This window comes from Equus asinus, chromosome 7 (genome assembly GCF_041296235.1).
Source record: "Equus asinus isolate D_3611 breed Donkey chromosome 7, EquAss-T2T_v2, whole genome shotgun sequence".
Taxonomy (NCBI): Eukaryota; Metazoa; Chordata; class Mammalia; order Perissodactyla; family Equidae; genus Equus; species Equus asinus.
This window is the reverse complement of record NC_091796.1, coordinates 65,751,865-65,766,264: the sequence shown is the minus strand read 5'-3', so window position 1 is coordinate 65,766,264 and position 14,400 is coordinate 65,751,865. Positions and strand designations below refer to the sequence as shown.

The 14,400-nt window shown below is 45.3% G+C and overlaps 1 protein-coding gene across 7 annotated transcripts in view; it reads right to left on the bottom strand.

Annotated features, from left to right (window-relative positions):
• Positions 1 to 14,400, bottom strand: part of SAMD4A (sterile alpha motif domain containing 4A) — a 202,874-nt gene that overhangs the window by 83,391 nt on the left and 105,083 nt on the right. For all 7 annotated transcript variants that reach the window (XM_044773616.2, XM_070513660.1, XM_044773613.2 and 4 more), the window contains one exon: positions 143 to 661. In XM_044773616.2, the coding sequence (XP_044629551.1) occupies positions 143 to 661 (519 nt within the window). The remainder of the gene's footprint in view (positions 1 to 142; positions 662 to 14,400) is intronic.

Here is a 14,400-nt window from a genome sequence, read left to right as displayed (position 1 = left end):
AAGACCCCTTTCCCACCGCCAATCCCAGTCAGCCCTTCTCTCCCAGGGTTACGGGGTGCTTGGAGCAGACATTCCCAGTGGGACATGCCACACACAGCAAGTCGCCAAAGTGGCTGAGCAGAAGGGTTTCCAGGGCACTTACTTGTACTGGTGCTGGTTCCAATGGTGTTGATTGTGGTGGGGACGGATGAGGAGGAATAGAGAGGCACATGGCCATTCTCACATCCCAGGCTTTTGTCCTGCCAGTTGGAGGCGTTGATGCAAATCCCAGAATCTCGAGAGTTCTGCCACCCATTGAGCTTGTCGTCGGAGTTCTGTCTTTGGTGATAGTAGTGTGTCTGCCCATAATCCACAGAGTCTGAGCGGCCTCGGCTCTGGCCGCCAAAGCTGGTCGACGTGCGGTCCTCCAAGTGATTCAGCCACATGGCTAAAGCACCGCGGTCTTCCAGAGACGTGGCCGGGTGGATCAGAGCATAGGACAGCAGCTGCCTGCTCTCCTCAATGTGCTGGTTGTGCTCAATAGAGTGCGCCAGGATTTTGGGCAGCAGTTTCATATACTCTACTTTAGCGTCGAGGTTTCCTGGCTTCAGCAAAGGCAGGTGAGTTAACAGGAGGGAAATCACTTTATCCTTGGATTCCTGTTGCCATTGGTTAATGATTCCTGAAAAGGAAAATACACAGGCAAATAAGCAAACACACCCACAATGATACGAAACAGCACACTGTGAAGAGAACTCCTGTGGATTAGAGTCCCAATCTATTTACCCCAGCTAAATTTTCTCAAAGTAGCCCACCCGTCAGACGAGATAACCCACCTCAGGGGGTGAGGGGGCAGTGCCCTCAACGAAACACGGAACAAGCATTCTCGGATGTTTGGGTGCTGGATCGAACTCACTCAGGTCACCAGAGAGGGTACAACCATTTTGGTACAAGTTTCCCTTCCTGGAAAAGTCTAGCCACACTCCCAGACAGACGGGGCATGGGAAGAAGAAAATCTCCACCCCTGGCAATCGCCATCCTACCTTCCGTTTCTATGAATTCGACTCCTCTAGGGATCTTGCATAAGTGGAAGCACAGTGTTTGTCCTCACGTGACTGGCTTACTTCACTCAGCACAATGTCTTCAAGTTTCCCCCACGTGAAGATCCATTTTTAACACACTCACAAGGATCCCTTCCTGTTCCCTTCTGACCAAAACACAACTTGTTGCCTTTAGGTAAACGTCGGTAAACAACGCACTTTGCTTGACTGGCCTTTGAGAAGTAGCTTGTTCTGGACACTGGTAGTTATCCACAGGACCTAGGCCACAGGAAAGAACGCTCCCTTCCAGAAAAGTCATTCCTGATGTCTGGAGACCTCAACTCTGGCCCATTGATGACCCCACAGGGACAGGCAGTCCTGCTAGCTTTCATGCGGTATCAGCAGGGTTGAAAAGGGGTTTCTGGAATTTAGCAGAAGGGCTTCACAATTCTAGTAAGGCATAAACATATCAGAACAAGCTCGAGTCCTCTCTGACCATAAGTTACAAACGCATCAGCCACGTACTAGAGGCCTCTCAGGACCACAGGGCATACGTATTCAGAGAAAAGCATCAGGCGAAGAAGGCATGGTGTGTAACGAGAGAAGGCGGGCTTTGGAGTGAGGCAAACCTGGGCCTGAATTCCAGATCTGCCGCTTAATTTGCAAGAGAAACTTGGTGAGTTACTTAACCTCTCTGAGCCTCAACTCCCTCATCAGTCAAGAGTTACTAACAGCACCTGCCCCTCCTTGTGTGGTAGGATTAAATGAGGAAATGTATCAAAAGGACTGATCACGTACTTGATGGTGGAAGTAATTCCTTCTACTTGTCTCTGCATTACTTAGGCCCACATTAGAGCCATGTGGGTGGTTTCTCATACTAAATTTTAAACATAACACAATAGTCCCCCTTATCTGCGGTTCCGCTTTCCGTGTTTTCAGTTACCTGCAGTCAACTGCTGTTGGAAAATATTAAAGGAAAATTCCAGAAATAAACCATTCATACGTTTTAAATCACGCACTGTTCTGAGTAGCATGATGAAATCTCACGCTGACTGGCTCTATTCTGCCTGGGACGTCAATCATCCCTTTGTCCAGCAGATCCACACCATATACGCTACCCACCTGTTAGTCACTTAGTAGCCACCTTGGTTATCAGATAACTGTCGACGTATCCCAATGCTTGCGTCCAAGTAACCCTTATTTTACTTAATAAAGGCCCAAGCACAAGAGTAGTGATGCTGGCAATTTGGGTATGCCAAAGAGAAACTGTAAAGTGCTTCCTTTAAGTGAAAAGGTGAAACTTCTCTACTTAACAAGGAAAGAAAAAAAATCATATGTCGAGGTTGCTAAGATCTCCAGTAACTTTTATTAAAATATACTGTTATAAATGTTCTATTTTACTATTAGTTAATATTGTTAATCTCTTACTGTGCCTAATTTATAAGTGGACTTTATCATAGGCATGTCTGTATAGGAAAAAAAACATAGTCTCTATAGGAGTTGGTACTATCCGTGGTTTCAGGCATCCACTGGGGGTCTTGGAACATATCCCCCATGGATAAGGGGGTACTTCTGTATAGAGAAACCAGAGATGATCCAGAGGAGGTCATTAAAAAATATTAGAGTTGGGAAAGAGGTAGAATGTCAAAAGGTGAAAGAAAATGGGGTTATTGAGCTTACAATTGAATAATATGAAGAGATGCTTGAGGATTTCATTAAGTGGGGATGTCATAAGGAGATGAACAGTCAACTGTTTGAAGTAGAAGAGATCAAGATTGAATGTGGAGAAGAAGTGAAGTGCCAGAATGACGAAAGACTCAGAGGAGTCACCAAGGTAGGCTCTACCGTCTCTGTCCTGGAGGCCTGAAGAACAGAGCTGGATGGGCTCGAGAAGCACTGTTGGATGGGAATACAATGTGAGCCACATACGGAAGTCAAATTTTCTAGTTTTAAAAGGAAAGTAAAAACAAGGAGGTAAAATTCATTTTAATGATATGTTTTATTTAATTCAATATATCAAAATATTATTTTTTCAACTTTTAATCAATATAAAATTATTGATGAAACATTTTACACTCTTTTCTTTGTATTAAGTCTTCAAAATCCAGGGTGTCTTTCACCACCAACAGCACATCTCACCTTCGACTAGCCGCATCTGAAGTGCTCAGAAGCCCTATGTGGCTGGTGGCTACTGAACGGGCTAGCACAAGGCTCGAGACACTCACATGGGGAAGGCGGGTGGGAGGGCACAGATGACCTCGGCAGGTCCCTCCCAGCTCCCTGACTCTATATTTAGCTAACTGCCACCTGACACAAGACAACCCAGTGCATTCCATGAGGTACGCAGCCTCCCTGTTAAGGTAGATCTGGGAGATGAAGAAAGCGACCATCCTAACTCTCTCATCAGTGCATTTTCAGCAAACACCCTGCTTGTTTTAAATTATGAACATGCTAGGGATGTAGATAAAATCTACTCATTAAGCCCAAATTGCTAAACAGGCACTAGCAAGAAGCAAAAGGCCTGAGACAAAGATGAATCTCCGTCTGACGCCAACAGTGAGCAGAGCCAGCTAGTGCACACCCTGGAAAATGTACGTTTAAAAATAAAATTTGGGCACAACTTTTTAAAAAAAGGCACGAGGCTGAGGAAGCCCCTGGCTTTCTGCTAGGTCACTTCTCTGTGTGGATACTCTGCTCTTTCGCAAAAGGTCAGCCTGAAAAAAACCATCAGGAACAAAAATAAAATGTGAATAGAACTCAGAGTGCAAACTAAACCGTTATCTGCTTGTAAGCGCTCTCTGCCAGGGATCAACCTGGGGTCCAGAGGAGGGACGAGCACAGCAAAGAGGAAAGGAAAACAGGAGGCCCTGGCCCCGGGCCCTGCCAGGCAAAAAGGGTTCTTTCTTTATCTTCCAGATGAGCTTGGGTGTGTGGGGCTGTGGTGTGGCCAGGAGGACAACCATGACTTTTGCTTACTGCCACTGGGAACATGGCAGGAAGCCTGCCTTCAGAGCGCTAACTCCACTGACTGAATCAGGCGATCTCTGCTACCGCTCCAGCGGCCATGCTGGCGGCTAACTACTGAAATGCTTGCCACAAGCCAGGCATTTTTCTAAGTGCTGTGCATATAATTACTCATTTAATCCTCACAGGAAGCTTATGAAGTAGGTCTTATTACCAGTTTTATTTTACAGATGGGCACACAGAGGCACAGAGAGGTCAAGTAACTTGCCCCAGGTGCCCTGGCAGGATGGGAGTATGCAAATTAGCATAAAGATGCATAAGGGCTATGAGGCTAGAAGAGCTTGGCCACAGGCTAATACATTAACATTTATAATATACATAACCTATATAACACATATATATATAACACATAAAATATATAATTATACATTCATATAGAATTACATATAAAGCATATGTACATATGTTATATTTAAAAACATATTAGTAGAGTACATGGATCAGCAGAAGAGTTGGTCAGCTGCAGGCATGTAGAAAAAAAGGAGTTACAGAGACAAAGTAGGTGACACCTACTGTGGCTTTAAAATATGTCCACAATTTCTTTGACACTCCTCTCTCTTTAAAAGGTGGGGTCTAATTAACTTCCTTCCCTTGAGTGCAGGCTGGACTTAATAAGTCACCTCTAGCAAAGAGAACGCAGGGCAATGTCAGTGTGCGACCCTGTGACTAGGTTATAAAGGCACCGCAGTTCGCACCTTGCTCCCTCACTCTGGGGGGAAGCCAGATGCCATGTGGTGAGGACACTCCAGCAGCCTGACAGGAGGTCCTGATGGTGAGGACCTGAGCCTCCTGCCACACCATGGGAGGGACCATCCCGGAAGCAGCTTGCCCAGCCCCAGTTAAGCCTTCAGACCACTGCCCTCCAGACAACATTCCGAGGGACCACCCATATTCCAGGTCGGCAGAAACCGTGGGATATCATGTTTATTGTTGTTTTAAGTTGCTACATTTTGGGCAATTTGTTATGTGGCCAAAGATAACTAATATACCTCTCCAAGTGCCTCTCCAGGAAAAAGGAAGTTTTAGCCATTTGGCTTTGAGAAGTTCAGTCCTTCGGGAAAAGTCATTCCCACACTGAGATGGACTCATGAAGCTAAGCTGTTGCCACTAAACGCGCACTTCACTTAGCTGCCCGCATGCTGACTACTCACTCAGCAAACCACCTTTGGACTGTGATTCAGCTCCCCAGACATACCTTCAGGGAGAGAATGAACTGATCATACAGACTCGAAGTATTTCTAGATTCCACGACGATGATTTTTCAGGGCAACTCAATAAACGGCTTCTGATTATGATTTGGCTCCCTGCGGAGGCCTTCCTGTGCTGATTATATGGACTTTGGGTACACCTGGTCCCTCTGATGATGGCTCCTCATGGCAAATTAATAAGCCAGGATTGTAGGGTATACTTCCCCACTTTCTAGTTAGTGTGAGTCAGTCTCTCAGGGTGACCATCCCCAGGGCACGGACGAGTGAGAATCTCCATCCTCAAACAGAAGCCAGGTCCTGCAGTGGTACATGATGGCTAGGTCCTGCCCAGCTGCCCACTGGCTTCCTTTGTGGCATCCACACCACCTTCCAGAGAGCATGTGTAGTCAATAGAATCTCCTTACTAGGGAAGACCCAGGAATCCTCAAAGTTTTCACTTCATTGATCACTCTGTAATGCCATTTCTATTCTTATCCCCAATGTCACTCTATTCAGTAGGCAGTCTGGAAAACAGAAGTCCGAGAACAGCAAGGTTCAGTGATGCCAACTCACCTCTATTACTTTCTCTGAATATTTTCTCTACGATTTCCCTGAATGAGGAGCAGAGATTTAAGGGTTTGCTGGATGTTTTATGTGGGTAAAATTTAATGATTTATAATTGATAAACCAGTAACACAGGAGCAGTGAGAAAAATTTTACAGAGCTATAGTTAAAGACCATGAGGATTAGGAAACTCTCCCAATGATTCTTGGAGTGACACAGAGTGTGTTTAAACACCAAGTCTGGTATTATTACTACACAGTGGTATGTCAATGTTTAAGGGCTCCAGTTGTTAGTAAATTACCCTTAAATTGCTATTTTATTATACCCTTGTTTTCAGTTTAATAACATTTACCATAAAAGGATTTCTCACAAGTGTATTTAGGCAATTTGCTCATGCAAGAAATGGCTGGAAATTAAGTGCACACATACAAGAAGAACTGGTTAAATAAATGTGCTAAAAGGCAGGAACACTAGTGGGTATGAAACGGTCAAATGCTCTTGGAAGAACTTATATTACAAACTCAATCCTAGACGCATCACATAATAAAGGCTTCTAAATTAGTGCAACTCTGCACAACGCAAGGATAGACAGCTAGTGGTAACACCACACACCATGCCTTTGGTAGGGATGTGAGCTGACACAGGGCACCTGAAAACCAGGGGGGGAAATGGCAAACACCAACGTGGCAAAGGGTGGGATTCTTGTGTTGGCACCTGCACTTGCCTATTGTCTCCCAAGGTACCGTCTTGAACTAAAGGTGACTAGAGAAGCACCTGCATAACTTGGGGGAGCCCTGCAAGTGACGTGGATTAGACCAGTTATGATGGCAGACCCAGGTAATATGGGGTTACTGATCCCTACAGCTGCAAGCAGTGCTTTGAGAAGATACAAAGGATTGAGAAGATAGAAACTTTCTCCTATCTTCAAGAAGTGGGATCATGGCTTCCAGGATGGCCTGACAGATCCTTGCCTCCTGTACTCACACCCTTGTGCACTCCTTTACCACACTGCATCCGAACAGCTCCATGTGCAACAGACGTGATGGAGGTGTCCTGAGATCAGGTCATAAAAGGCACTGCAGCTTCATGTCACTCTCTTGGTCAGCTCACTTGGGGGAAAGCTAGCACCCCAATCACAAAGACACTCAAAAGAGGCAGCCCTGGAAGAGGCCTGTCTGGGAGGAGCTCAGGCCTCCTACTGACAGCCAGCATCAACTTGACAGCCGTGTGAGAGAGCCATCTTGAAAGTGGAGTCTCCGGCTCTAGTCAATATCGTAACTGTATCTTTGCAAGAGACCTCCAGCCAGAACAACCCAGCTAGGCTGTTCCAAATTCCTGATCCTCAGACGGCTGTGAGATAAACATTGTTGTGTGAAGCCATTAAGTTTGGGGTAACTTGTTACACAGCAATAGTTAACTGATACAAGGGGCTTCACGTTACTTGGCCGAAATCACTCAAAAATGCTACTGCCCCTTGAATTCACTAGAAATGGCAGAGATCTATATAGTGGTTTCCATAGCCCATTATAACCACTAGAACTTTCTCTGAGAGCCTGAAGGTCATTAGATGCTGGTCATTCTTAGGCACCTGACTGTCCTCAGAGGGCAAGAACCAGGTACCTCTGGCCCCAACAAACACCAATAGTGACCTACCTAACACTCCAGAGTGATCTGGTCATCTCTTCAATGGGAACTTTCCATCTTAGTCACTCTTTTCCAGGGTACTGGCATGGATGAATGCTCCAGGAGGGCTCCTTTGCTCCTGAAGGACCCAGGCCAGGAGTGAACTAGTGCTGAGATCTCAGCCAAGAGCTCAAGAGTTGGGATTCACCTTCAGGCTTCTGACACCTCCACCTGGCTCTGACCAATTCTTACGAGTATGCAGACAACTCCCACATTTGTATCACCAGCCCAGGTCTCTCCCTGAGTTTCACACTCCCATATCCAACTGCATCTTCTACATCTCCACTCAGATGATCTCAAAAAGTTAACATGTCCAAAGCTGATCTCTTGCTCTCGCTCTCACTAGATCTGCTCTTTGGCTCTTCTTCTCTATCTCAGCAAACGGCTTTTCCACCTTTCTAGTAGCTCAGGTCAAAACCTTGGAGTATCCTTGACTCCTTTCTCTTACATCCCATATTTAATGTGTTAGCAAATCCCGTGCACCGAATCTTCAAAATATATCCAGAATCTAACTACCTCTCACCATGCTTCTGCATTCCACCCCCCTCCCAACAGTCTATTATCAACAGAACAACCAGAATAATCTTCCTGTACTAGAAGCTAAGCCATGTCACTTCTGTGATCAAACATTCCAATGGTTTCCCATCTTACTTTGAGTAGAAGCCATACAATTAGCCCTTCTGTGATCTAGCCCCAACCCCTACTACTGTCCCCATTTAGTTCAGTCCATACTGGCTTCCTTGCTGGTCCTTTAACACGCCTACCTCCCAAACCTTCCACTTGCTATTTCCTCTGCCTGGAATACTTTCCCCCTAGACCCACATTTAGCTTCCCACAGTTCTGTCTTTGCTCCAATGTTACCTTCTTAGTGAGACCTTCTCTGTCCATGCAATGTTAAATTACCCACGTCACCCCCTCACCCTACACTCCCTACCCCCCTGCCCTGCTTTATTTTTCTCCATAGCACTTACCCTGTGATGTGCTGTGTATTACACTTACTTTCTGTCTTTCTCGACTAGACCATAAGCTCCACGAGGTAGTGTTGTCTCCACTTTCCCATGCATTATCATTTCCTTAATCACATTTTTTAATGGCTAGACAAAGTTGTCCCCAGGCATTTTGTTTGATAGTGGTTTAACAGACTATGTGATTTCTTACTCAAAATCTTAGGTACTTCCTAGAAATTTCCTTTAAATTAAGACTGATGGAATGGGTGACTTGCAAACAAAAGTAGATACCAACTGTCACCCGAAAACTGTTCAGTCACCTCTTTCTCATATGATGCTGCAGAATTTTGATTACTTTTAGCTTTAATGTCAAATAAAAACAGGAACATGTAAAAGAGGAAAACACAATAATTAGCTCAATTTTCAAAATCTTTAGTACATCCCCTTTCTCTATCGTCTATTTAGGATGAAAAATTTCCCCACATGCTTGAAAACAAAAGCATAATGTATGCCTTTCCTGATTGTAACTGACACCAATTAAAGTAATCTTCATGATAAAGATTTGAGAGGCTGAGACAGCAGAATTAAATGTATTTAATACGACTCTTTTGCAAACATCTGTTGAAGAAAGAAAGAAAGAAAACCAATGCCAATAGGATTGTGTTAAGACTGTCGTATGTTCAAGTTTTTTTGGCCATAAGTGATTATGTTCTAATAAAATCTCATAGGAATGGGTCTCCTAAGAGTCATATAAATTAGAGATGAAGAAAATGTTACCTTACTCTTGACAAATGCAAGATAAATCCTGGCAAACCACATTCAGCTAGTTTTTTATACCAAAATCCCCTCAGGGGAGAGGCTGTAAAATGTCCCACGAGCAGGAAGCTTCCCATTCGCTAATCTCTGGGGCCACTCTCACACTCCCAGACCACCGCTGACAAAACCCCATCCCACAAAGTGACTCTAATAGTATTTCAAAATAATGAATTAGCAGTCCTCAAGCCAACCTTGCAAAGGAGAACGATATGCTTTGAACTATACACTTAGAGTCAAGCCTTGTTCCATGAGAAGCACTAGACACGAGGACCTTGAAAGAAGCACCCCCGGTCCAGGTAGCCTAACAGCTATACTATTTGTTAACGAACTCTAAGACCAAAATCCTTGGCAATGTCCAGACAGAGTCAACAAAGGAGTGTCTTGGGAGCAATATAAACAGGTCAAATCACAAAAGAATAGTTCCTACTTCATCCAACAGACCACACTGAACAAGAGCCACTTCACACAATAGGTTTATAAACCTCAGGAGTCCAGGAACGGCCAGAGTGAACAAGTGTCACCTCTGACATTAGGGAGCCACTCGATGTCTTTAAATGAGTCTGGACTGTTAAGTCACTGGGTCTTACGCTTTCTAAAATAATTAGGAAGTTGCTTGACAATTTATAGACAAAATTTCCCATTTTGACATATAGGAATCCAAAGTATAAGTATGGAAGTAAGACCCTGTGATGTGTGTAACTTTGTAAATACTGTCACCAAGGAACTGCACATATGTATTCCCAAAATATACATGTTAGCAAAGGTGATAGTAAAATTTATGTATCACTCATTTAGGCATGAAATCTGAATTACATGTACAAGTTATTCTACAGAGGAGAGAATGAACAACTTTGTGGAGGCAGGCTATTCAAATCCATGGTCACAAATGAACTGTTACTATATTTGAAAAGAAGAGCCTAGTCAACTGCACAAGGACGGAGCTGGGCAACCGACCCTAGAACATAACCAATCCTGCTCTAGTCCTCATGAGGCACGGCCCTGTAGAGGGAGCTAGAGGCACGCCTCCCTTTCTAGTTCTCTTGAGCTATCAGCCAACTCCAAGATTTACGCAAAGGTAAGCAGAGAAGGCAGCTTAATTTCACCTGTTACTTGTGCACTAAACTCATTTTTAGATTAGTAGGTCTGTCGGTGCCATCAGAACAAGACTTTTTAGATCTTTTGATCTTTTTAAATTCTAAAGTCCCCCGGGGTAGTGGGGTAAGAAGGAGAAAAGGCAGGAAGGACGATGGTAAAGGATGAAGTTCTCTACTCAGGAATGAGAATGGCCAAGGCTGTTTCCCTCCTTCTGGGCACCCCGCCGTGAAATTAAATAGACCCAGAGGTCAGTGGCTGCAGCAGAATTAGGAGGACTGACCAGATGAGGACCCCTGGCTTTACTAGACTTTGTGGGAATGCTGCAGGAGCAGAAGGAGACAAGGGCTCAGAGCCCACAGCTACAAGGTCTGTGGACAAGGGCCTCTTGCTCATCCTTCCTGAGTCTCAAACACACTGTCTAGAATTCTAACCCAAAGGAGCATGGAGCCAGCCAGAGGACGTAGGCCACTCTGGTCCAGAGTCGGCAGTGATAGCAGTGGCCTGTTTTGTTTTCATCTAGGTTTACACCACCACCTTTGCAGGTGGAGGTATTTTGCTAGGATCGGTCCTTTTCAGTGGGGTGTCACTTCAGATATAGCCATGGGTAAAGCTTTGTACCCCATAGAAATGTCTGGAGTACAAAGAATTTGGAGAGAATCATACCAGAGGGGTAGGGAAGTACTTTAAGAAGGTCTCCAATTATAGAACCAACAGGCAACTCTGTAAGGAGAGAATCCATTTTCTAAAGTAACCCCAGAACCTCCTGCAGACCTCCAGCCAGTATCTAACACAGTATTTACTGGAAAAACATAAAGGGCTTAACTGATTATCACTATGCCAGGGGAGACTTGACCTGTGGCTATTAAAGCTTAAAAGAGAAGGTTATTTATCACCATGCTCTCTGCTGTAGGGGCTCCCTGTATACATCCAAACCCTCTCCCTCCCGCCCCCATCGTCATCCACGATGTAGTTTAAGAAATTGCCTTTCTCCCTGAGCCCTGTGGTCCACGCTGGCCCTCACTGCCTCCCACGCCACTGTTAGCTCGGCGATGTGCACACTGGTACGACGCTCCTTCTGCTCAGTCAGACCGCTGGCTCCTGGAGGGCAGCGACCATGCCTCCCGTTCTGTGTCTCCTATTCGCTTGCCTAGGCTGGTGCTGATGACGCAGGCTTGCTGGACCAAACTGGACAAGAGATACATGCACTTTCCTATGACGGATGCAACACGGCAGATCTGTTTCTTCTCAGCTTTGTCTGTCTCTCATTAAGTTTCTGGTTAGGTTAAGGGTCAACAATGGAAACCTCTGGACCAGGGCAGAACGGTGGGGGACACTGGGCCCCAGCAGAGGGAGAGCTCTGGTCTCTTCACAGGTAGATGCCCCCTAGCGTCTTCACATCAGCCCCCTCCTGAGTCCCTCCTGAGGCCCTGTCCACTCTCTAAGGCCACCTCCCCTACTCCACTCACACACACACACAGGTGGGAAAGCCAAGCCATCCTGAGACCTGGACCCCAAGACACAGCTTACAACCACCTAAGATGGGCTCGGTTGTCTTGGGGCTCTGTTCCGAGGTATTTACTTCCAAGAACTGTAGGAGTATCAGGTGCTCTAAGTGACTTGAAGGAAGAGAAAAGAAAGATAATAAAGCATAGTGATTGAGAGCACAGATTCTAGCTGTATTTTCTGGGTTTGAATCCAGATCTTCCATTTAGTTAGCTGTGTGACCTTGGGCAATTCACTTAACCACTCTGTACATTTCAGTTTCCTCATCTGGAAATGGGATACCTCACAGGATTATTGTGATGTTTGAATTATTTAATCTGTGTGAAGCATGGGGACCACTGTCTGGCCTATAGTGAATGCTATATAATTGTTAGTGACAGTCACCATCATCTAAGAGACCAGGATGATGCTCCGTGGGACCCTTTCCTAGAGACTGGGGGAGGGAAGGAGGGGAGAATGCGAGAGCCAAAAAGGCCTAAGGCACTCGTTCTCAAAGTGTAGGCAGTTGGTACACTTGGGAACTTGTTAGAAATGCCAATTCTGCAACCCCTAGCTACATCTACTGAGTCAGAGACTCTGTGTTTAAAAATCCCTTCAAGTCATTTGGATCCAGGCTTAAGTTTGAGAACCACTGGTCTTTCCAGCTTTGGGATGATCAGCAGGTTAAGGCTAATGTGAAATCAGGCGGGAAAAATAAATTTCCTACCAGGAGAAAGGCTAAGGGGATCACTTCAAAGGGTGGCAAGGACCTGCTTTTAAGAGGAAGTTGTTGGATTAAAAAACATAACAAGCAAGCAAAATGTCATAATAATTCTAGGACAGGACTGATCTCTCAAGTTTTCCATTCACAGCAATATAGCCAGTTAAAAGGAGTGAGAGGGCCTTCTGGGGCTGGACTTGGGCACAGCTGGGTTTGAAGAGTGCCATCAGAACATTAGACAAAGCTGACCAGGCCTGGGGCGGCTCGTGAATAAAACGAAGGTGAGAATTTCCATTTTAAAGCATCTTCGCCATAGAAGCACACCCTCACAAGCCACCCCACATCATCCCCAGAGTTTTGGGCTGCTCTCAGGAGGCCCAGAGGAGCCTGGACCACAGAGCCAGAGCATTACCTCTAAATGGCTGCTCTGGAGAGCGTTTGGTGAAGAAGTATCAACTCACGGGTCTGACGATGAACCACGAAACATGCAGCAACAGGAGCAAAATCTCTTGATTAGAGGACCATACTATTTTGCTGAGTCTGAGGGGGAGGGCACAGACGCTGTACAGGTTATGTGGAGCTGAACACATTACAGTTGAACGAGATGTTAGGTGAAAATGTTGTGAGTTGATGGAATTATCACATACGGGATTGCTCCATCTCCTCCCTCTCCACTTTGTCCTCCTTTTCTTCCCCTCCTCTGGTGTCCACTGGCCACAGCTCATCATTATTGAGTGTCCAGCTGGGTATTGTGACGTCAGAGGCATCACCCTCCCTGCAATGATGCCTGAGGAGAGACTAGCAGCCCAGCCCTGTGTGGGGACATATGGCTCTGATTTGTGCTCTCGTGACAACACATGACACCATGCTCCCTCCACCTACCTGATAACATCTCACATCTCATACATCTCCAGGAGCCCTCATCCTCCCCTCCCAAAACCAACATGGTCTTCAGGGAAACTGAGACACAGAGAAACTCGCCCAAGTTCACATGGCAATGCCCTGGGACAGCTGTAAACAGTGCCAGAGCTTCCTGACCACTTGTCCACACCAATCCAAGGGATCCAGCAGCCTTTTATAGAAAGTTTCCACATACCTTCTATTCCTAACCCGATCACAAGCAATGCTGGTCTGCGTGCTTCGGAAGCACCAGCAGACTCTGTGTCACAGGCTTAGTAATGTGCCCCATTTAGGACCATGAGCACAACTTGATTGCAGGGACACTAATTCTAGATATTCTTCTTGGGCTGCTTTTTTGTTTTTATTTCAAACACAGCTAACTAATCAGGGCTTTATACATCAAGAAAGCCAACTTTGACTCTCCAAGAAAAATCAGCAGCTTACCACACGCAACCCTTTCTGGTCATCCCCACGATGCCAAGAATGGCAAGTCTGCAGTTTTGGGGTAGGAAGAACACTTTGTTCCTAACTGCCCATCGTGGGGCAGGACTCATCTTTTTTTTGTTTTTATTTTGCAAGCTGACAGTAACTGTACTGAGAAAATGAAAGATAATCTAATAAACAGAGATCATCACTTACTTAGATATATATTATATATACATATATATTTCTAAAGTTATCAGAATGTTTTGACCTTGAGATCTAAAATGGGTAGAGCCTTTGGAAGAAAAGGAAGCAGGCCCCTTGGAATCAGATCTGAAGGTGAAGGTGAAGAATAGAAAAATAACCTTTAGCACATGGCTTGCTCCACTAATCACTGAACAAATTCCAGTGCCTAAATAAAGCACACATATCGGAAGAACTGGCTCATTTATAAGACAACTGACGGGCCAAGACAGAGAGCACTCGGCAGCCAATAAGGCGACTCGGTTTCTCAACATGACAGAAGTACATTTCAACCG